Below are 25,015 nucleotides of genomic sequence, written 5' to 3' on the forward strand. Positions count from 1 at the left end.
AACAGTTTTGAATGTAGGTTTTCTTGTTCTGGAACAAGTACAAAGCTGTGCTTGTTTATCCCTTCTACTATAGAGTGTGTGCATAGCTGAAGTAGAACAATCAGCTTGAGGAAACATTCCTCAAAAAAAAAAAAAAGGTCTGATTTTTTTATTACTCAAAAGAGGGGAGAAAAACAAACATGTAATTTCAGTATACGCCCAAGAGCTTTTTTTTCCAAAAACATTTGTATTTGTTATTAGATCAGTAAGTATGCTTTGCTGGCCACATCAAAGCTCTTTAATTATCTGTGATCAATCAGGAGTAAAGAGAATTTTTTTTCCATCAACTAAAAAGAGTAAGCAGGAAAAAAAAATATCGTAGACATCAAACTAATCAAATTATACATGTTATTGGTTTCTAGCAGCTCCTTAAAAGTGATTTTGGAGAACAAAGTGGTCTGCTTTAAAATTACTTACAATTAGAAATATTTGCCATTTATTTTCCTTTCAGGAAATTCCAGTGCTTTATCCCAAACTCACTGATGTCACTGAGGTTTTTCACAGTGAGTTCTGTGTGCTTTGAAGCAGATCTCTGCTGCATTCAAACTTCTGTCAAGCAAAAGTCTCTGAACTAACCCCTATGCTAGGATGGATGGGAATGTACTCAGAATATCTTGCACAATGTCTGACACTGCAAATTTTCCCCTACATTAATAGATGACAGGCTATTAGGCAAAATATAGTAGTGAAAAACAGAACATATGCAAAGTAATGTGTAATCTACGGTCTTAAAACATGACAAATAGAATAATTTACTTTAACTGTTTGCATTTCTCCTGATGCTTACGATTTTATAATGCAAAAAGAGGAAACTAATCTTGCATCTATTAGGAATACTGAGACTTGTGCTATTCAGTCCAAGCAGGACAAACCTCTAGATTCTTTTGGTATTATTCATAATTTGGGTTGTCAAGAATTGATTAACAGTTAAGTGAAGAACTTTGCTTAGTAATCCCAACATATAATATGCAGCTGTGTAGGAGGAAAATCTAACTACACCTTAACCTTTTGCATAATGGGGATAATGCCAAGTTTCTATACCATGGGTCAATTAAATTAATTAATTAAGGACAAGAATTGACCTGATCAAAACTTGTTAAGAGCTATTGGTTGCAGAGCTTTCTAAGGGAAGTGATGAGGCAAGGAAAAAACAAGGTACGCTGGTTAAGACCTAAATCTAAACGAAGTTCAGACAGAAAACAATGTGCAAGTTTTTCATTGTACCATCAGAATGACTTCAAAAGGATTTGCATTCAGTTGTAATCTTTAAGACAAAATTTTCCGCATCAAACAGCAAATGATGAAGAAATTTTTTAAAAGTTGAATCCCATGTCTTGAAGACAGCATAATTATCAGAAAACAATTATCTTGATATCACTAACTGTAATCTGTTTTCCATGGTGCACTGCCTGTGTATTTTTTTGACTGATAAAAACATAGGTTTTTGTACCTGGTGTGCCCATCGATGCTAGCAACATGCTATGCTCCAGCATGGAGGTCTTGAAGCTACATGTAAATGACTTTATTTCTAGTGACAGATCAGAAATAGGAAACTGCTAATTTGTAGGAGAATGTCTTTAAAATTCAGGTTCCTTACACCATTTTCCCTCTTAATTAGGAAAACAGTAGTGAAATTAGGCATTTGTTGATTGTGATTCTCAGAATTACTGGGATGCCTCTGCAATCTGAAAGGTTAAGGCAGCTTTCTTTCAAAACACCTGCTGTGTTATTACTGGAAATAGTGCTTTTCTACAGCAATTCGCACTCTAATCACTTCCCATCCGAGGAATGTCTGACTACAAATATTACTCCTCAAAAATTGTAATGAGATTGAAGCACAGTGTGAAAATGAAACTTCTACAGATAGTTGGAAAACTTCCATTTTCTGTTTATTTGTTTGGCAATTTTTTTTTTCCCCAAGAGAAAGCAATTAAGTACTCTCTGGAGTAAAGAGGCTTAACTCATCACCCTTACCTGTTGAGTAAAGATCTCTCTATTTGAGGCATGCCACACAGCCATGCTTAAAGAAAATGTGCAAGTCAGTTTAGGTGTTGTATTTGTAGAATAAACTTACAGCTTCTCACCCTGAAGAAACACCAAAAACCTCTTTTGTTCAACACTGCCCTATCTGGAAATAAACAACGGCATGACAGCCGTAGGTGTGATAACAGAGATTATTGAGTACAGGGTTTTTTTTTTCCCAGTAGAATGCACTAAATTAGATTCTATCCACTTGTTATATTTGCAATGTTCCAAAATTGTACAAAAGGGTGCTGGGGCAGCAACTTAGCTGAGATGAATCAAAATAGCTGAACTGGATAGGATCAAATAAGGCGACTGTCTCATAGTCTTTGCAGTGTTCAAAGCAAACTGGAAGCAGCTGCAGTCCCAAATGCAAGACAGCAGGAAATTTACTCTCTTACTTGGCATAAGTGATAGCAGAGGTTTTTGTGATTTCTCTTGTTTTTTATGCATAAGCATTTTTCTCGTGAAGTACAGACCCAGCACTTCAAGCCTACTGATAACAAGCTTGTTTTTATCTTTCACGGAACCTGTGTGTAATGCCTCCCGCACCTCCTGGGATTTGTGTAGATGCAGGTGGAAAATTACTGCTGGGTGCATTTCAGGAGATGTCCAAGAGCACACAGGCCGACTGTCAGAGCTGGGAAAAGGAACAGACTAACACTGCTGAGTCCCAGCATTTGAGTACTTCTATACCTGCACTGCTATAGTCCAAAGCTCTTCTATAGGCATATTAGGACTCAGATATGCTCACAGCTTTTGAAAGCCTGTGTTTCTTCAGTGAGAATGGTGGCAGAGTACACAGGAAGAAAGGCTCCATCCACTAGAAACACGAGGCTGACATTGGAGGGCTCCCTTGGCACCATGCTGATGCAGGCTGGGTCTGGACTTGCTGATCGGTTCGCTAGCGTCAATCACACTTGATAGGAAAAGTAAGGTCTCTCCAGTGAAAAATGCAGTATGACAACTGCTAGAAAAACAGGAGGTACACTAACAAAATACAGGAGTTTTGACAAAATTTGGCCTATAACGGAGGACAGGATTAAGTACTAAAAAACATCTTAGTGATACTTGCAGCTACTTGAGAAGACCTGTACATCCCAGCTTGTATAAAGCAATAGAACAGCACTAATTAGGCCTAAAAATTGCTAATATTTAGGTTAAAACTGTTAACAAAGTTTGATATTTACAACAAACAGGGCATGGGTCTGTTAGTATGATTCAATATTTTAATCATCAGTATAAAGATAAAATACTGTCCTGTTAAGACCACCTTTATGCACATCCACATCTGCCCCCCCGATGACATAAGGTTTTCAATCCACCTTATTCAAGCTGTCCAGATGTGAGGGAGCTCATCTGTCCTACGTGCTTAGATGTCTCCACAGCAGATGGCAAGACAGGGGAGGACACCTTTGGTGGGTGATTCTTAGCAGAAGATGGATAGGACCAACAGATCTCTGGAAATGCCCATCTTTTTGCTCAGGACAGTGTGAAGGACTACAAGTTTAGTGGGACAGGATGTCTAATATCCAAATAGCTTAAGACTTGCAAGAGAAATCTCATGTTGATCTAGGTGACTTCAGAGAACACCAAACAACTTCAATGGTATAAACACAGGTTGGCTGGTGGATACAGAGGCTAATTTATGCCTTAATCTCACCCTTTCTGAGAATCCCAGCTTTCCCTCTGAGCAGATATTTACGTTCAAGTAATTTATTTTGCTGCACATAATTAGAGGCTGGTTTAGACTGGAAGGGATCTTCAAAGATGATCTAGTCCAACCTCTCAGCTGTGGGGAGGTATGCCTTCAACTGAACCAGGTTGCTTAAAGCCCCATCCAACCTGGCCTTGAACACTTCCAGGGATTGGGCACCCACAGCTTCTCTGGGCAACCTGTTCCACTGACTCACAACCCTTAAAGAATCTCTTCTTAATGTCCAATCTAATCTTGGAGTTTAAAACTGTTGCATAGTCCAACCCAGGGGAAGGTAAGTGAACACTGAATTTAGCTTAGTGTTTCTGTCACTTATCAGGGCTTTCTTCAAACAAGTTTTTGAAAACCACTCCCCCTTATTTTCAGTCTGATGGCATAAGTGGTCCTCATGCCTGGGTGTCTGCAGAACTCCTCATTACCTAGAGTTAAAACCTGTGAGACTATTGCATGAGAAAAGTTTCTCAACTCCTGAAATATTTTCAGAATAAACATTCTAGAGACAGTTTCAGTATTACCCTTTTTGCTTTGAAGTCTTTTTTTATTTGACCTTTGGAACAAATATTTCACAGGATTATTTGTAGCTAAGGAACATGATGGAGAACTTGAAATATTCTCTCTTTCTGCCTGTAATTTGTTACTGTACATACGTTTTTATTCTGAATTGCACCTCTACTTCCAAAGCGTTCCATCTCTACCAGCTGGCAACTGTTATTGTGCAGTAACATTTCTTCAGTAAAGAGGCATTTCTGAAGTGGTTATTTCTGCACATGGCACCTCCAAATGTTTTGCTTTGTCTTAACTAAATGCCTACCTTTTTGTCTGGGGTGCCTGACAATGCTCTTTTAACTTTTTTTTTTTAATTTCAGAGTTTCCCTGAGGATTGTGGGAGAAGTACAATAATGATAATCCATTTACCACAGCAGTGTTGGGACTCACCTGGCCCTTACAGATGGCAGACACAGATTTCTTTATAACTGAAACTGTAATTTTCCCATAACCTATTTGCTACTCCATTTGAAAAGGTTGTGAAATCAGATCACAACCCAAAAATCCAAGAAAAAAAAAAAAATCAGACATTTTCACATAAGATAGCAGATCTTATGCTGAATATTGCTGAAATGAGAAAATCAAAACTCTGAACTCTCATTCAGCTTTAAGGGGAATCAAATCACAACAAAGACCTCTTTTAAAAGTCCTGGCTCAAACTGCAAAAACTCTATGAAATAAATCACAGTTTTCCCATTTTGAGGACTATGACTTTGACACACAGGGATGGTCATGCCCTTTGAAGACCCGAGTGGAGACTTGGTGACTCCCTGTAAGTGTCTTTAAGATTCAACATTGTCCTCTTTCCAAAAATGACTGCCAAATCCTTTCAGCAATTCAGTAAGACACTAGACCAAACAAGAAAAGGAAAAAAAGGGGTAGGAGGGAACACATTTCTTGCACAAATGGGTTACTTAAACGTGTTCTGGGTGAACAGGAAGGAAACAGTAAGCACATCTTCATTCACTGATGCCCTTGAAGCTCTGACTTGGGGGGAGAATATAGCTTGCCTTGGGACTGCTGATTTTTCATACAGGTGATGTTCCCACCTGGCTGCAAGGAGAGTTCATGTGCTTGTGAGGTGAAATTAATTTGTCATGATATAGAAAAGTGTCTGTCAAAAAAGAAATCAAGGGTTGGATGTAAATCAAAACCCCAGAGCCCTAGTTTACTCCCAGGGCTCATTTCAAGACCCAGATATAAAGCATTAAGAATTAATTTTACTGATATTAGAGGCTGGAACCACATTTGTCTTTTCCTTAGCTTTTAGTTTATCTTAACATCGGTCTTAAGGGGCCTTATAATAATCAAATTTTGCATTATTTTTCTTCAACTTCCATAGCTGATGTCTACAGTACTAACTAAAAAGCCACTGGTTTTTCAATCTTGCAGATACAATGTCTTGTTCTTCCCACAGCAGCTGGGAATAAGCATTCTGTTTGTGAAAACATGCAAGCAGAAAATAAACTCAAGAATTCTGATGCAAAAAATAACTTGTTTTGGCAAGTTAAAGTATTTTGTGCGTGTGTACCTGCAAGGTGTTGGTAGCAAAGCTAATTTCTAGTTCACCCAAAATATTGGAGAAGAACAACCAAAACAAAATACAAAACCCCCCAAATACCAGTGCTTGCCAAGTGGTGGAAAAACAAAAGAAAAGAAAACAAACCTACCAGTAGCAAAAAAAATATTTACTTCCCAGCATCTAAAATTGTTATGGGTATTAGAGAGCATTTAGGAAAATGCCTTTTAAAAAAAACACTGAAGTGTTATTTTAATAACTTGAAACAGGAGACAGAGTCAGTGCTACTGATGCATGAAGTTTGGCTCTGTTCTTCCTTCTCCAAGCAGGTTGAATTAAGGACTGCCCGTACCACCCTTTCAGACTGATCTCTTTGTTAACTATCAGCCCTCTCTGTGCCAAAAGAGTTCAAAACACAACTTCAGAAGTAAAGTGCCTCTCTTGGAAATGTAAAATCAGGATCAAATGCTTGAGCTGGCCAAAGAATAATCCTGGGATATGACAAAAATACTGGATTTCCAATTTCTTGGCTGTTGTGTGTTGCCTATTTTCAATACCATGAAAACACTGGTTATTCCAGCCATCAGTTTCTGGACACTGAAGGCCTGTGGAAAAAGACCTACCTCTGCTATTTTATCATAGCTCCCCAAAAGTGGCTGTTTGCTGTTTATTACTCAGAGATTTCTTGATACAGCACAGTTATGAAAAAAAGACAGCTGTCCCAGCATACAAACTGCTAACTTGCTATGTGTGAAGCCACACTTTCTCTTAACAAGACAGCAAAACTGTCACCCTGACCATTTTCTCTTGTACCTACCCTGTTGTAATGCACCTGACTGATGTTTGAAAAACACCCTCTCCTTCCTTACAGAGAAAAAACTATCACTACACTTATATTCATTTAAAGACTTATTAAACTCCCAATCATATTTTCAATACTTTCTCAGTCCAAGGGCTGTTGATTTCATGGTGCTATATACAGCTGTAAACATTGTAACCTCAATATTTCTACTTGATTGGTGTTTGTAAACCAGACTCAGAGAGTCTTCTGAGGTGCAAAATAATCCTGAAACTCCAGTTGGAGACTTCTGAACAGCAAGCTCTTCTCTCCAAGCAGTGTGACTGTGCCAAGGCGTTCCGTGCCTCACGCTGGCTGTCAGTATTTACTGAGCAGCTCAGAGATGCTCATCAGAGGCATTCTGTGCAGGGTTGTGCCCACACCAACACGGCAGCCTGCTGCAGTGCCCATCCAGACCTGCAAGGTGGAATGAATGTGCCTCTGAGTTCCCCACACAAATCACCAGGGACTGTCCCTACAACAGAGACAGATTCACACAGACGTCAAGTATGAAAGCCAGTGATGTTTAAGGCCATGGGAGGTGGCCCTGTAAATCATAAGGAAGGTCTGACTTGCAAAAAGTGTCTTGTTTCTGAAAGCCAGGTGAAAAGTCATGGCTCAAATAGAGTTCTCCTGAAGACTTCTTGCAGGGTAAACATTACTCTGGAACATGCGCTGCCTACGCTGCTGTGACACGATCAGGCGACTTTTTTGAAGCTTCATAAAACTCCTAAGAATGTTGTGCTGCATTCCTAAGAATTTAACAGCAGCTTTTCCACTTAAGTTCTCAGTAAAAATGAATTAAGATGGCAGAAATATGATATAAGGATAACAACTTGCAGTTGCACTTGCTTACATATGCTTCACTTGAATACCTTAAACTTACAGCCAGCTTGTTTAATTTGCTTTTCAACCCTTAATCATCAGTCTCCTGGTAATTTGGTATGTGCTGATGTAGCAAATCACACTCATTATCTGTGCATGTCTTAAAAAGAAAAGGAGTGTTTGACAGGATTTTATTTCATAAAATTTACTTTCTGATCCAAAGTTATTAAGGAAACAGTGCTGCATTAACTGCCAGATACATGGTTTACTATCCATTTGGTCACAGATAAACTGAAATAACCCTCCCCCAAATTAAGCAGAGTCATGTAATGTGCATATGCATTTACTGAACATTTTTTTCTTACTGGGTTTTATCAGTCTAAGGACAATAAATTAGAGGAGGGTTCAGGGTTGTCCCCACCAGCTGTGCCCCACCCACACAGAGAAAATGTTAGTCATGTGAACTTGGCTGTGTTTGAGCTGACAAACCCTGCTAAGAGACAGGACAGCAGTAATGACCCAAATTGCTTCCAGAGCAGCAAGCACCTCGGCATGGGGCTCTCAGGGTGAGATACACCAGCTGAGACAGCCGTGATTCGTGCTCACTGTGTGCTGCTTAAACACACCTTTCACAGCTGACAGTTTTAAGAACTGGCACTCATGTAACCAGCTGTGTAAGAAGTCACACTTAAAAGAACTTACAAACTTCTTCTTCTGGGTTTTGCCTCTTATTTGAGTTACACCTGGGCAAAGAGATGCAAAGATTAAGCTTTCTAATTACCTGGTGTATATTGCATACCACTTTACAGGTCCCATTAACTATGTACAGGTGTAAAGTAATTACAGCACAGTAATAAAAGTAACAGAAGACACTGCCTGGGAACCTCTTCTTCACAGACTGTGTTTTCATATTGTCTTATGCTCTCAGTGGAATGAACTGCTGTGGAATCTAACTGGAGCTCATGAGTTACAAGTACAGGTCAGAAAGGAGTTAGACATCAGTGAGGACACATCCCAGAGATGTCTTGGGCATATGGGATGTATGCTCAGTAACAGAAAAAATAAAAACTGTGCTCCCAAGTGCTCATCAATCAGGTTTGCATCTAATTTGAATACTGCTCACGTACCAGGGATGATGGATCCCAGGTCTTGACCACTTCTGTGTCTACATTTGTCTTTCTATACTTCCTACCAGTAGTAAAGAGTATCCTTTGTAGTTTTCTTGCTTGAAACTTTTTGCTAGGGTGCAGCATCATCAACTCAGGCATGCTTTCTGAGAATGCAAATAATGGTTAAAAAACCAAACCAAAACAAAAAAAAAGCACCCAAACTTGAAAACCTTTCTAGAAGTTGCCAGATAGGATAGCTGAAGGGAATGTTATTATGACTAAGAGGCTGAATTCCATGCACAAAACAGCTATTTCTAGTGATAAAGCATAAAGGTTAAACAACTGAGGACAAGACTGCCAGATGTAAAATGGAAAGTTTCCAATTTAGGAGTAGTAGAGGAAGAACATGAATTAATATGGAAGGACCAAATTAGCATTATAAAAATCCTCTGAGCCAAACCAAATGCCATTGAAAATAAACTCAGGAACTCTCCCCCTTTTCTGCTCCCTGCATTCCAAGGAGGATTGAATTTAGAACAACCATAGGGAATTTTAGAGAAATCTTACACTTAAATGCAGAGCAAATGCTTTAAAAGTTAAAGACTGTATGTGCTTCAAAGACACTATTAATCATTCTAGATTCTTCTTCAGTACTTTACTTCTTCAGTTTAAAAGGAAATAAGTATTTTGGACATAAGTTTTCTCATTAGTTTTATCTTTAGTGGAATTGGTAAAGATCAGGCTGATTCTTCAACAGTTTTGAAATTGGGGTATTAAATGATAATTTCTACTTTTTATTAACTGGAAGAAAAAACAAACACACACACACACACACAAAACCAACAAAATAAAAACCACATTAACAACCAAACACTTTGCAAATATAAAAAAAAATCCACTGGTTGTTGGGTTTCCAACCTAGACTGCAGTTCAGTGCTAGCTTCGTTAGCTCTACATGCAGAGATACAATGTCAGTCTGGGCATCCTACACTGCAATATTCTTTACAGATGGCTCTTACTGGTCTCACACACATTTTTGTGGAATGAGCTGGCAGGTATCAGTCCACTGTGGTATTCCTCAAACAGAAGATACATAATGGATTGTTCAGTCCATTATCTGATATTTATGAGACACCTGACAATGAAGCCCCACTTTCATTCTTGTAGCATCTTGTATCATAATTATGTCAAACACATAACTGTGCTCGGCATTTTAGAAGTTAAAGAACAAGTAAGATCCCCAAAATATCAAGATTCCCTTGTCAGGTAAGAGAGAACCTAAGTAGCATTTAAGAGGGCTTCTTGAAAGTAAGGTACACTCATTGGCTCACTACTGTTTACAGGGGAAGCAACTACTGGCATTTGCAGAAGAGTCAAGATGCAAATCAGTGGCTCTCTTGAGAAACAGGTACGCCAGTCCATGCTTCTCTGATAAAACTGGAACCTAGGACTGTGAAGGAAGAAAGATCTACATGCTCTCAAACATGCAGATAAAACCAATGTATGTCTTTATTCTGGTAAATGGTGTAAGATCAAGCTTTAGCTTCACAGCTCTGCAGTTATACAGCAGAGCGAAGTATAGCAAGGGGAAGCTGACAATGAGAATATGGGAATCCTAAAAAGGGAGGGAAAAAAAATACAAGAACCATCCTAACCTCCAAATATAAGTGTAGGCCAATGCAAAAATAATGCACTACAACTGTGGAATCATAATTGATTTCTTTTAATCTACATTTGCCCAAAACAGGTTACATCTTTCTAACATAGTTAATGAACTTTCTGCATCTCTAAGGATTTGGCTGCTAATCTGCCTGCTAAAATTTAAAAATTTGTTTACTAGAATATTTTCTGAGGCATCTTATTCCATGTCTAGATATTGAGAACATACTCACAGATGTATTAAGGTGACTGCTGTTCTGACCTTCCGGTGTTGGCATCAATATTTTGGGAGATTTCACAACAAGCTTCCCAGTGACTTGCTAGTGAACACACAAAATCAGCTAACATGGCCAAAACAGGCATATTCAGGTTGCTGCTGGAAGGTGGGAAGGTGAAAAGACAGGATCTGAGGATATAGGTACATGGCTGTGAGACCCAGAAAAAGCCCAGGAAGCATAAGGTAATACACAAAGATAAAAGACCTCTGCTTACAAAAGCTGTCACTTCATAATGGACTTTCTCTTGGACTATTGAAAAAGTCAAAAGTAAAACCTCCGTGGAAATACAGAAATACAAAATATTCCGCAATAGTGTTCACATACTCAGTGTTGAGGTGGCAGCACAAACATGTCAGAACTGAAGTCAGTTATCACTCAAGGAGTTAAACTCTTCCTTGAAGTAGGTCAGTACTTCCAGACAACCAGAATGTAAAAAAAAAAAAAGTGACCTCCATGCCTGTTAAAATAAATCTTCAGCAGAGTGTGGGTTTATAAAATGACTGGGCATGATGCAAATGTTGGCCACTGAAGACAGAAGAAGAGTGGCCTGCTTGTCACTCTTGAGAAATTGTGGTCAGACAAGAATAAAATTGTAACAAAATAGCACTGGAGATGGAAGATGTTTCCCACCCCTGAAAACGCACGCCTTGCCAGATCAGGACTGTCCTTTAACCAGTGTGGCCTGAAGAATGTGGGCTAACCATGGCACAGATGCTCACCTGCAACTGTACCAAAACAGAGTTAAAATATTGCTCCTGTTGGAGCAAAGAACTAGATGGTAGTTTGACAGCTCCAAAGGGTTAGATCATCCCCAGCAGCCCACAGGACAGAACACCCTATCAGCTGGGTGGCTAGCCTATTATGGACAGGTTGTGTATCTGTGTCCTTGAAAGACTAAAAAAGAGAAAGATGTTCCTCTCAGCTCACATCTGACAGGCACTGTAAGCTCTTACTTTGAAGCCCCCTCACTCCCACTTCCTGTACAGACAAAAGATTAAACCAATATGCTCAGAAACATGCAGGTCATCCCCAACTAAATCTGAGGTTTGCTTTATCTAATTTTTTCTGAATCAAGGATACATTTGGAAATGTACATTTTCTCAGCTGATCTCAATGTTAGGGCTATTCAGGCTCTTCCTTTGCACTTCTTCTCCCCTGCACACCACCACTAGCACCTTAGGAGAAGCTATAAGCTAGCATCTTTCACAAGTATGCATTGTGGCTGAATTTTGGCAGTGAGTCAACTTTTGTGCTTGATGTGCAACAGAGGAAGCTGCTGCCCATAACTACCAAATTTACCTATAGAGGCAACTGCCTGGTTTTTAGCAGGCTCCTCACTTTATGCCATCCACTGAAATGCACTCTCCCTGGTCCACTGCATGGAGAATGTCTTGTTTCCACATTCTGGTGAGACAAAGTGAGGCAGTGCCTCAAGTTCCTGCTGTGGATGTCTTCTGGGTACAAACATGACTGGATGCTAGCACAGCCACATTAGTGACAACTCCCAAAGTAAGAACACTAAGTCTGAAGGTAAGCCATGGAAACTGGTTCACCTCCACAATTATGTGAAGTGAAAGAAATTGTTCTGCTTTTCACTTACTTAATTGCTTTCAATATATGCAATTGCTAAAACCAAGCCTGTACAGCATAAATCCTGCAAACTGGATGTAATTCTGAAGCTATGCTTTTGGCTTCCCAGTTGTATTGACCTTACTGTGTCCATACACAAAAGCACCACATTCCTAAAAGGCCTGGTGCTGCAGGGAAACAGGAGAAGTACCCCTGAGGCTGCTCTTGCATAGATAACTACCCCACAAATTGGAAGCATGCTGGATCACATAGCAGGAAGATGAGGCACTTGGACTTCTCCTGGTGCTGTGTCAAGGTAAGCAACCTGCCTATCCATGAGGGTTGTGTAAGCCTGGAGCAGGTACCTGTAAAAGTCCTGCCCAGTGACGGGGACCTTTCTTTCTCTAATTAGTACTTCTGATCTGCTTGTGAGAGGAATGTCCTGGCTAAATTATGCCATGCTAGCTAGTAAGCAGTTCCATAAATATTGATTTTTGCATGGCTGTCAAGGGTTTCAATTCTGGTTTTCAGTTCTGCTGACGACGTGACACATGGAAGGTGGAATCACAATACCAGGCAGAGTTTAACAGTACATGCAATTTTTTTCTCTTGTGTATTTTCTTTGGAAAAGCACTCTGACAGAATCAAATAGAGCTGTTATTCTTCTGGCCACCTCTAACAATAATCACGGTCTCAAGTTAATAAAGACACACAACAGCAAGAAGATCTGCACACAAGGTGGTCACCTATTATTCTGGGCTGTGGTCTGCTTAGCAGAAGAGATTATGGTGTCTCTCTGGAGGGGCAGTGTGTAACAACAAAAATTTATTTGGGGACATCACCAGGTCTTTCAGTGGAGATTAACAGCATCTTCTTTGGCAGTCAGCCAGAGGCATGTGAAACAGCCTACAACGGCTCTCATGACATCCAATACAAATGAAAGAGCTTAGCAACAAGAGTCAAGCATTTTTCTTTTCTAAAAAAGAAGCTCAGGCACTTAGAAAATTTACCCTACACTGAACAGCAAATAAACTGCATGCATACAGTTGGACAGAGAGATGGGCTCTCCTGTGCATTCCAGCTGGCTACATCTCAGAAGATTAGCACAGACATCCCTTGCTACTTGGACAAACTCTACTGCAGAATAAAACTGCTCCCTACCAGTCTAACAGAGGAGCCTCTACTACATCACTCACTGAGTTCATTCACTGCCATCCTGGCTCAAACTGAAGTGAAGCACAAAGATACAGTAAGATGAACAGAGATGCATCTTTCTGAAACTCAAGGAAGGAACACCGACTTCAACAGATTCAGGTCACTACTTCCTGCTTTCAGCTCTTTGTGCACTGAATTCACTCACAAAAGGAAACTGAGTAATCCCAGGTAGTTTCCTTTTGAATCACATCTAGTGACATTTGCGTTTTGGAAGGGGGACAAGCTTGTTTCTTCTACTGAGAAATGTCTTATCTGCCAGCACGTTTTGGGACAAGAAGCTGGTCTTGACTATGGTAGTAGTGGCAGATGCAACCTAATTTGACTGGTGTTGCCAACAAAATAAGGCACCTAAGAGGTGAAGTGGTTGCAAGCAAGTTATCATCTGGCTATTTTTGAGGCCATGAGTGGGATCTACTGTGCCTTCATGAGTATCTGGTAATACCACTGTATCTTTTTCCTCCAAGGCTGGAATTGCTTTCACAGGTGGGTTGGCAAAGGGAAGAAGGGACTGTATTTTTGAAATTATAGGAAATATTCCCCACATCAAACTCTCTTCTCTCAGCCCCTTCAGTTTTGCAGAAAGAAATTAACACTTAATGTAAAACAGCCTGCTTTGATAGCTGTCTGAATGCCCCATTAAACATTTTTCACACCTCAGGGGTGACAAGTATCTGGTCATAAATTGCAATTTTTCATGGCTTTTCTAAGTCACAGGTTGACACAAGAAGCAGTTATCACTCTCTGATCAGTGTGTAGAGGTATTGCACTCTTTAGCAGTACTCTTCGATGGACACAGCAAGAGTTAAAGAATAGATTTAAAAAGCAAAGCCCTTTGGTTTTGAACATATGGCTCCTAGGAAAATGTTAGCAGAGATTATTTCACCAGCACAGCCCTGAGACAGCCATAAAAAGTAATTCCATGATGGACAAGTGCCATTATTTGTCGTGATTGTAGTTATCACTATTCATTTTCTATTTCCATGTCAGGTAAACATATACCATATTTTGTAACAGCACACTGAAATCAAAGCTTCTGCCCCAGTGACAAATTTAGTTCTATCAAATATTTAACAGCCGACATTTACATGTGCCATCCACAACTCCAGTGAGAGCCGGTGAGCACTGGAGGACAGAAACTGCAAAGAAAAACATCACACTTCCATCCTCCCAAGTCCAAGATAGTAACACAGATTTCACTGTTAGGATTGCAAATTTGTAATCTCCAGTCTTCAACCTCAATCAATGGGTGATAGAAATGAGGAAGAGGAACAAAAAGAGGAGACTAAGGTAATCACAGGTTTGCAAAAACAATTTTCTGCAGGCTAGGCTCTAAGAAATCTCCATTTAAATCTACTAAGAGTTTTGGCTGTCATCCAGCATTGCTAGCTTAAGCACCTGTACAGAATTGAAATTCTAGGTGACCTGTGAAGCCATCCTCCTAAAGTAAGTGCCTCATTTCCTCTGTATCGCCAAATGAGAGGTGCCCAAAGGCCTCTGGAGAGAGGCCCTATTAGCTCCTCTTGGCTAAGAAATCTTCCTCAAAATCCTGCCTGCTCTTATAGACAGACCTGCAAAGTCCATCACAGAGCAACACAAGTCTGCAATTCTCCTGTGTGTTTCCTCTCCTCTACATAAGCTACCAATTCAAACTCAATAGCTTCTTTCAATTTATTCAAAGAATCAGGTCTTTTCCTTTTCCATCCTACTCTAGAAAGCAATAATCTTCTCAGGTATTTTCCACTCTCCACAACATCCAGGATTCCTAAATGAAAACTGTCTTGTTTCTGTCAAAACAAGCTGCATTGCTCTTCAACTTCTTACTTTAGATTGCATCATCCTTCACTGTTTTGTTGTCTCATAAGTGTTGCCAACTCTGAGCCACAGAGTCATTGATTCTGCAGTGGCTGTATGAGAATGGGTCATCTGAGTCCACTGGGCAGGCAGGAGGAAGAAGGCCAGCTGTCAAGCAGTCAGCAGAGCAGAGAACAGTATTTTCCCCCAGAACAGTTCTTGACATGATCTGCCTGTGCAGGCTGTGCCAGAGTACCAGACAGTGGACACTGATGGAGTTGTGTAGAACCTCCTCCTGATGAGCTGCCCTAGGCTCTGCTTATCCCTGCATTCTTTCTGTCCTGAACCTTTTGCATCACTAAATGCTGCCTGAATCTAACAGAGGACGGGTACTTCAGCAGCCAGAAACCATGTATGGATTATACATAAAAAGGATACATGGCAAAACACACAGTATCCAACCTGAATCTTTACTTGGTGACTAAACAACATGGAACATGAGACAGAGGACTTTTCTCTACTACTGAAGCAAAAGTCCCTGTTTCCATTTGCTGACTTATAATTCAATGTTATTTTGCTGCAGTGTGGTTGAACACTGTAGTCTGTATTTGAGGTGGCTGTAGCAGCTGTATGGAAGGCTGGCAGGAAAGGGAGCCCACCACAGCACAGAGTCCTGGAACGCAGATACATCCCATCTTGCAGAAGGCCTCTTTCCAAGCTATGAACAACTCACCAGCAAGAGTTACTGCTCCCTGACAGTCCTAGGGGAACACAGGACTACAGCAGCGTTCATTAACTTACAGTAGCATTTCTATCGAGGACAGCATTTGCATCAAAGTCTGCCCCTACCACAGGAAGCGGCAAGTAGGGGGAGGGAGAGACAGTCTGGTTTGCTTGAAAGGTAGTGAAACTGATAAGGGATCAGCATTAAATCCATCTGAGGAGAAAGCTGTCATTTATTACTTCCTTATGTGACACGCTTCAACATTTTTCCAGAAACAAAGAGACTACGGAAACAAAGTAAAAGTCAGGATCAATCCCTCGTGTTTCTCCTGGCATGACACCTCTCTAAGAAAACAGCTTTTCTAAACTCACGCCCAGCAACTTCAATGACCTTGATACAAATCTCTCAATCTTGGTACCCCTTCACAGGAGTTAGCAAGAATCTGAGCTCTTATCTGCAGAAGTAGCAAGTTTCTAGTTTCATCTCGCTCACTGGAGCTGGAGGGTGTTTAAAAAGGTAACTTGGTAAAGTTTATAAAAAGCTACAAAAGAACAAAAAGTGGGCAGATTAAAAATGCGCTAGCAAATTACTTTAACCACATGTTTTGACTGTATTTTTTAATTGTGAGAGGGAAGCCTTCCCTAGGAACTGCTGGAAGGTGAAAATAGGTGAGCTGCTGCTGGAGACCACGCTTCTGCTGTGGGCCGTGAGCACACACCATTCAGCTCTGCAGCCAGCCAGAAAGCTGTGTCTGAATAGGTGACAGAGCTCTCACACTTCCATGTTTGCTGCCCCACAGGGATTTGGCTCACATGGGCCTTTGATGCCAATGCAAAGGAAAACCACTCCCAAATTAATCTGTGTAAGTGTCACTCAGCAGCAATCTGAACTCTGCAGTAAAAGGAACAATTCTGACTTACTCTGTAAAAGCACAAGCATGACAAAGGGTAGTGCACTTAGCTGGGACTCACAAAAGACCTCAAGTGATACTAACATCAAAGGTACACCTTTTCTCATAGTCATACATTTACTTTTTGGCAGCAGGGAGGGATTGGAAAATTGCTGGGGGAAAAACATTCCAGGATTAATATCCTAGTACTGGTATTTGTTAATATTTTGAACATCTTCTGCACTGGGCACTTAGTGCTTTTCAATCCAGGAGACACAAGAGCTTATTTCTAAACTGATTTTGTTTAACCATCCTTATTATCACTCTTTTATTTTCTACATGAATAGTTCCTTAGAAGACCTTCAGCAATCAATCTTCCTCAACAGCAGAAGTGTTCAGAGTTCTACAGACAAGCAAGGCACTAGGCACAGGCACAGGTTAGCAGTAACTATGTGTGTGACTTGACTGTGTTGTTTTTGGTTTAGTTTACAGAAATAGGGCCATTTTACTTATGTTTTCATGCATGCATATCTACTGGTGGAGGAATATCTCTGGGTGAGATTTCTTACATGATACCTGTTTGTGAAATAAGTTGAGCCTGCTGATGTTGAAAATGCAGCCTCTTCCGAGTTCTTTTTCAGTGTATTTTTTTTCTCATGCCTTTCTTGCAATAGGAGAGTTGCTCTCTGTCTCATGCTTACGTCAGCCCAGAAGACCCTCCCAGACAGACTGTGGAATCTGAGTGTAAGTTTCTTGGCACGTGTTTCATTTCTTTTAGACTTAGAAGCATCAGAAATGAAACTAAATCTGCTTTCTCAGAAAATATATTCTTCTCTCATTCCGCAGGAAACCTTAGCCTGAGACTACTAGGAGATGACAGGCACTTGGAGGAAAGCAAAACAAAAAATTTTGTAAAGCTGGCTTCTAAGCACATAAATGTTGATGCAAAATCATTTCAGTCTGATTTACAAACAGTAAGGCAGTGCTCTAAATGTATTGCCCAGATCATTAGAAAAACTAATTCTGAGAGACATAAATGACCTAATGCTCCATCACAAGCACTGGGAAATAGCAGTCACAGGGAATGATGACACTTGAAATTATATATAAGAAACATTCGCTTAAAAGTAAGTGTTCAATGGAAAGGCTGGCTCATTCTTTAGAAAGGCAAAGTTTGGGTTCACTAATTTCATGTAATGAAATCTCACACCTAACTGAAATTCAGAAGCCTCTAGCCTCTACCTTTCCTTCACTCATTGAAGATTTAATAGCAGACTGCATGACTTCTCATGTAATTATAATGAAATTAATGCCTGAAATTATACACGAGTGTAATTTACTGCATACTGGGAAGTGTTTGCATAAAGTGATTTACTGCCAGACCCCACTGGTCAGAGCGGATTCACTTTCACCTGTAGGTACAGGACTGTTTGAACTCCGGCAGTTCTGAGCTAAGAGTTGGGAGACACTAGCTCCACGAGAACTGGAAGTTTCTTTGCACTTAAAGTAGAAACGAAAGCCCTCCACAATGGACCTGCTCGGTGCCCTGCATCCTCTGAGAGCTGGTGGCAGGCGGGACCCCAGCGCTGTCTGCCCCAGGGCGCTGCCGTCCCGTGCCCTCACCCGCCCTGCCTCACCTGCTGTACACCAGGCACTCCATGTGGTTGATCTCCTTGTCGGAGCGGTAGCGGCTGTAATCCTCCCAGAGGTCCTTGATGGCGGTGACCGCCAGGATGAAGAGCACGGGGGCCAAGGCCAGCTCCGGCTGGAAGGCATTGACGGCTGGCACGAAGTTGAGGAGGGCGATGAACACAAAGTAGACGTTGGCCAGGCGGTGGAACTGCTCGAAGAGGTTCTTGGGCAGGAAGGACAATGCCGTGTACTTGGTGGTCTTGAGCCGGTTGCAGGCCAGGACCGTCCCCTTGGACTTCTCCGGCTCGGCCTCAGGTAACAGCAGGCTGGAGCGCACCAGCCGTGTCTTACTCTCCTTCTTCTTCCTCCGCCTCCTCTTCCTCTGCCTCTCCTTTCCCTCCGGCAGCACCTGGGGCGCTCCCTCTCCTCCTGCCGTGCCCTGGGACATCGCTGCCGCCCCGGTGTCCTCGCCCGGGCAGGGCGGGCAGCTCCCACGGGCAGGCACGGCCCTAAGTTATCATCCTCCGCCGCCCGCCACGGCTCTCCTTTCCTCTTCCCCTCCGGGGGCGGGCGGGGGGAGGAGGGCTCTCTCGAACCCGCTCCTAGCCGCTCTGCCGGGACCTCTCTCGCTTTCTCCTCCTCCTCCAGGCCGGGGAGGGGACGTGGGCAGGCGGGGAGCCGAGCCCTCCTCCCGCGGGCCTCTCCCCGTCCCAGGCGCGGGGGATGCGGGGCCGCCGTCCCGCGGCCGGGCGCGGGCAGGGCCGGGGAGCGGGAAACGGGAGCGGCCCTTCCGCGCACAGCCTGCCCCGAGCGCCGTCCGCCCCGCCGGACACACCCGGCAGGACACTTCGGCGGCGGCTTTTGACTTTGAGTTACGTGTGGGACGGGGAAAGAGGTTCGAGCGGGGAAAGAGAAAATTCCCACTGAAGCGTCGGCGCTGCGCACTGGCCTTTAGCCACGGTGCCCCAGCAGCAGCTGGTGGGAGTTTTTACCAGCTGACTCACGGCGAAACACTCCACTTTCTGCCTGAATCCGTGTGCCACGTTGATACCCATCCCCGTGCTTAGCCTGGAAGCTAGAGCACAACATCTCCCGGCTCTTCACGTCTGTCGGGTACGCCGGCTCTGTTGTGGCGGCCTTGGTGCCTGGGACAGCCCCACAGGTGGGAACCAGAAAAATGAGGTTTCCGATGGAAAGCATTAGGCACTGCCACCTCCGCACACGCCCTGGCAGTGGTGTGTTCTAGCGCACGTTCGCCTCTGTGGATTTTCCTCTTCCCTTGTGGTAGGGCAGGTCTCACCAGCGAGGACTGGAAAATGCCAATCTCTTGCTCTGTGGTTTACGCTCTGCACTTTCTAGAGAAAGATACAGTTATGGGTCATGATGGATAGACAAGAAATGCAGAAGAGAAGATAATTTAGATTGAAAGATTTAGTCTAAAATCTCAAGTGAACAAATGTAGTGAATAAATGCAGAGATTTAAAAAACACATAATAAGAGAATAATTAAATTTTTGCTGCTAGGTGGCATGAGTCTTTACTGCATCGCTTTAGGCTGGGATTTAAGAGCAGACCCTTTGGATATGGGATTCCGCAGGCAGCGTGAAAAGCTACCACAAATCACTCCAGGCTGTGTCTAACTTGTAGTACAGATGCATTTTATTGGTCCTGATCCCATGATATCCCAAGGTGGGATCATACTGAGTACAAAAGCTAGCCTTTCATACCTGTCAGCATGTTTCTTGTTGTCACAGAAAATAGGCATAGAGTATAAACATCTAGTTTTGATATGAGGTCAGGTCAGGACAGTACTGACTGACCTGGCATTTTCTGGGAAAGTACCCAGTCCCACAACTCAGGTGCTGCCATGGCAAATTCCATAAAGACCAAGCAGTGAAAGCCATTACCTCACAGATTGTATGTGCTGCTGTGTTTTCATCCTTCCTTCTCCCATTTGCAGTATGTTTGTAATTGCTCTTTGAAATGTCCAGTTAATTAGGAGCCCATTTCAGCCCCTGAGGCACTATGTGAGTGCTAGTTCAGCCCATGACCTGGTACTGTGAAGCCACAAAACCTTTACTAATCTGCTGTCTACTCTTCTGATGCTACTTTAAACTTAGCAGGGATTTCCTGGGTTTCTCAGCTCTTGGAATATAGACACAACAAGGTTTTAGTTAGTGCATGGGAAAAAGGCAAAATTGGCCTGTTTTGGGGGGGTTTTTTTTTTTTTTTTTTTTTTGCAAAGTCTGTTCCTTTGTTGATAAGGAAAAAAGGATAAAGAACAAAATGTTAAGAGAAAAAAAAAACAAGACAAATTTAAAAATCCCTCCTAATTTCAACTTTATGTGGGTTTTTTGGTTTTGTTTGTTTGTTTGTTTGTTTCTTTGTTTCTTTGTTTGCTTACACTTGGGTTAACTTAAAGGGGAAGCTGGAATGAACAAACATCCTTTTTCTGTGCTTTGGAAATGCTGAAGTGGAATGAGGAGGACATTTTATCATTGTGCAATATTCCCATAAACTGAGCTTCACCCATCCAAGGGTTCTTTGCAGGCAGCAGCGGATACTCCAAAAAGTGAATTGCTGGGATTTTTGCCACTGGCCTGCCAGCCACTGCAGGCCACTGTTTTGTAGGTCTCTGGTTCATCCCAGGCCTCCAGGAGCTGAAGCACTGTTCAGGCTTCATTTTTCCTCTAAGCGGCCCACCAACTTGTTTACACAGATTAGAGGAGAAGCAACAGTAATATTGTTCCTTTCTCTTGCCAAAGCACAGCACCTCTTAGAATAAACTGTTCATATCCTTATCAATGCCAGGTGACTCATGTGGCATTCCAGGTGTACTCAAATGGCTTGAGCATAGCACATCTGAGTGGAAAGATGGTGCACACAAAAGTGTTGTGGAGTAGTGAAAGCCTGTGCTGGCAGGAGAAGTACGCCAGTTGCTCAGTCACTGAGTCCACCACATAAAAATGATGTGTAAATCATCAAAAAATGGTGTCTAGATCAGGTCTAGCAGTGCATATTCAGCAAACTTTCTGTAACTGAAAGTAAATTAAGGGTTAGATGTGTAGTAACATTAAACTTTCAGAGTGCTCAAGGCAATGTAAGAAAAGACAATTCTCACATTCCCTTTAAGCTGCTTGTTTAAGGAAAACACCTGTGCAAGTTTGGAGAGCCTAACCTGGAATGAATTGTGCTTATACGTAGTGGTATTGGCCAAACCTGTGACACCAGATATCCCAAAATTGACACTTATAATCCCACAATTACAAGAAATTGTCTATAAGTCAGTGGGCTAGACTTTAAAACCTGTTTTACTTGCATAGTTTTGGAGTGGTCAGGATTCACATTAACAAGATTTTTTTTGGAACAGAATAACAGGAGAGAAACTTAAAGATATTGAACAGAAGCTGAAAGTTTTTATGTAATTCCTATGAGCTGAGTTTTACAAACAGATATAGCAGCAGAAAGATAACAAACAGTTGGGTGGGAGCCTCTGAAAAATTATGCATTTGTTTGCTAAATTGTTTATTTAAAAGCAATTTAAAGCCTTTGTATTTGAGTATGTATTGACAGAGTTAAGTGCCACCCTTGGAAAGTTTCACTATAAAAAAAAGTAGAAAGTATGCCACACCCTACTAGTCAAGAGCTAAAAAGCTCTTCTCATATCATTGACCAGGACTTTCTTTGTTGCTAGTAAATTGCTTTTTAATGACACAGGCAAGCTAAAGTATTGCAAGGCAGTGCCACGTGGAAAGGATGTGGCACCTCTCTGTGTTCTGTGTAGTCACATGAGGAATCCAAAATTCTGGATATTTATACTAAAACCTGACAAAATGTAATCCATAATAAAAATAAAAACAAGAGTTAACCTTACTTTAAAAAGTGTTTTAAGCCTAATGTTTGTTAGGTTTTTCTAGCCAAAAATTTTGTCAATGTAGACACTCCCAATAATTTAGTCCTTCCTTTCCATTTGGAAATAAAACTGTGCAGAAAGGGTTTAAGAAAGCACAAATATTTGTATCTAAACTCATATCTGACCTCTCCCTACCCACACAGTTCAAGTATGTGAGGTTGGAAATAAGAGGCAGGCAGGCAGCAAATTCAGCTTACAACTGGTACAAAAAACACATGCACTAGTCTGGCTTTAGCTTTTGAGTACAAAAGGACAAGTATGTTGCTTTTGTTGTCAACTGCAGTACACCTGCATCTCCTTTTTATGGAGTCTTCTGGAGGAAAGGAGGTGAAAAGAAATTGGCTTTAAATCATTCTGGATGATGCATGGATCCTACAAAGTATCACCCTCAAGAAACAGAAGTAAACTCTTTTGAAAAGCCAGAGGAGCCAAGAGTGGACACTTCACTGTTTTTCAGGGTCATTGGAGTGAAGCACTCAGCCAAGGTGATGTCTGGAGATTGCTCTGTGCTCTAATTGCTCCCTGCACCCATTGATGTCTCCTTCCTGTCCAGAGCTCTTCCTTTGTTGTCACATGGCTTATTCTCAGCATCCTTAATCTCACTGCATTTTGATTGGTATCTGCTCTCTTATTTCTTCTGCCATTAACCTGATTCCAGCCTCTGATGCCCAATATCTCTTGAATTTCAAGCTCTCTCCAGAGCCTTTCCCAGTGCCTGACTCTTTTTGTCAACTGTGCGCATTTTCTTCAGATCAAAGACTAAAATTGAAAAAGGAGAGATGTTGTAAGCATCACTTATGATGATAATAGTGAGCTGTTTGATAGCCTGGGCCACTAAAAGCTGAGCCTTAAGGTATGGCACTGCCTTTAAAGCTAGAAGGAACTACAGGATTTTCTAGCCCAAGATACTGTATTAACTTGGCCTTTTAGATGCCACACGTGCTAGAGCTTGAAATCATTATTGAACTATTATGTGAACAGACTGGTTGCTCAGAGACCAGATAACCAGTTTTATTCCTCTTCTGAGGGTCCTCAGCCTTGATTACGTTTGAACTATTTTTTATGGCATGGGGTTTTGTCAGTATGCAAGAATCATAACGTCAACCAAAAAATGCCTTTATCCTGATGGTTGTGTGAAACAGTTTGAAATTGTCATCTACAATGCTGGATGCTAAGGATGAAAACACCGTAGACACAGAGATAAGATCATATATACATTACTGATATAGTAACTCCTGATTTGACTTGTCATTGTTTTTGAAAGCTTGGAGTTACCATTATTCTATTTTAACAATTAGCTTCTTCCTATCATACGAAAGTGAAGCAAACCTAATTTTAACATACTGTAATTTACTAGACCACGTTTGTAATATTTATATGATCCTAAAATAAAGATTTCCCATGTTGGATATTGCCAGAAACATCTGTCAAATTACTTGTGATTCTCCTTTGGTCCAGAGAAGTTGTTTTAATATTAACATGCTTAATATTATGGAACCACCCAGAGGCCTTAGTTGGAACTAGGACTTTAAGAACTATAAAAATAACTGTAAAGACATGGTACCACACATCAGACAAAATCTGTTCTGCCCTTTGCAGATGAGACGTATCCCATCTGGCTTTCTGTAAAGGGGACAGGCATACATGTTTTGAACAAGCAGAAAAAAGGCAAGAGGCTTTCAGTGTGAACAGCCTGCTGAAAATGCCAGAATTTGATGAGGCGAGACAGCAGCCAAAATGGCATTTTTCCTCATTTCCTTCTAGTCTGCAGGAGATACATAGATACACACACATGCACATCCAGAACCTATATGTGTGTGTGTGTTTATGTATATATACACCACAAGCAGTCTCACAGAATGGCTTGGATTGGAAGGGACCTTAAAGATCATCTAGTTCTAATCTCACCATCATGGGCAGGGATGCCACCCACAAGAAGAGGTTGCTCCATTCAAATTGATCCTGAGCATCCTGCCAGGGATGGGGCATCCACAGCTTCTCTGGACAACCTGTCCCAGCGCCTAAGAAGAATTTCTTCCTAACACCCAATCTCTTGTTTTTTAGTTTAGAACCATTACCCCATGTTCTTTCAATATTTGGCCATGTAAAAAGTCACTGTCCCTCTTTTTTATAAACCCCCTTTAAGTACTGGAAGAATACAATGAGGTCTCCCTAGAGCATTCTCTTCTCCAGACTGATCAACCCCAGTTGTCTTATCCTGACTTTTTAGAAGAGGTGTTTCAGCCCTCTGATCATCTTCATGCCCCTCCTATGGTCCTGTTTAAACATGTCCCTGTCTTTCTTGTGCTGAGGACTCAGTCCAGAGCTGGACGCAATCCTCCAGGTGGAGTCTCACAAGAGTGGAGGGGCAGAATCACCTCCCTTGACCTGCTGGCCACACCTCCTTTGGTTCAGCCCAGAATGTGGTTGACTTGTCAGGTGCATATTGACAGGTCATGTCCAGTTTTTAACTCCACCAGAACCCCCTAGTCATTCTCTGCAGGGCTGCCTTCAATAAATTCTTCCAATCTGTACTCATCTCTGGGATTGCTCTGACTCTGATGCAGCACATTTCACTTGATCTTGTTGAGCCTCATGAGGTTCTTGTGGGCCCACTTCTCAAGGTTTTCCAGGTCTCTCAGGATGGCATCCGCTCCTTCAGTCTTGTCAACTGTACTGCATAACTTTGTGTCACCTTGGCAACTCAATCTCACTATCCATGTAATTGATG

General features: G+C 41.7%; 1 protein-coding gene across 1 annotated transcript in view; it reads right to left on the reverse strand.

Annotated features, from left to right (window-relative positions):
• Nucleotides 1–19,074, reverse strand: part of ATP10A (ATPase phospholipid transporting 10A (putative)) — a 108,816-nt gene extending 89,742 nt beyond the window's left edge. The window contains exon 1 of the mRNA XM_041418202.1: nucleotides 18,378–19,074. Within this exon, the coding sequence (XP_041274136.1) occupies nucleotides 18,378–18,820 (443 nt within the window). The 5' untranslated portion in view covers nucleotides 18,821–19,074. The remainder of the gene's footprint in view (nucleotides 1–18,377) is intronic.
• Between the last annotated feature and the right edge of the window lie 5,941 nt (nucleotides 19,075–25,015).

This window comes from Onychostruthus taczanowskii, unplaced genomic scaffold (genome assembly GCF_017590055.1).
Source record: "Onychostruthus taczanowskii isolate IOZ18803 unplaced genomic scaffold, ASM1759005v1 scaffold58, whole genome shotgun sequence".
NCBI lineage: Eukaryota > Metazoa > Chordata > Aves > Passeriformes > Passeridae > Onychostruthus > Onychostruthus taczanowskii.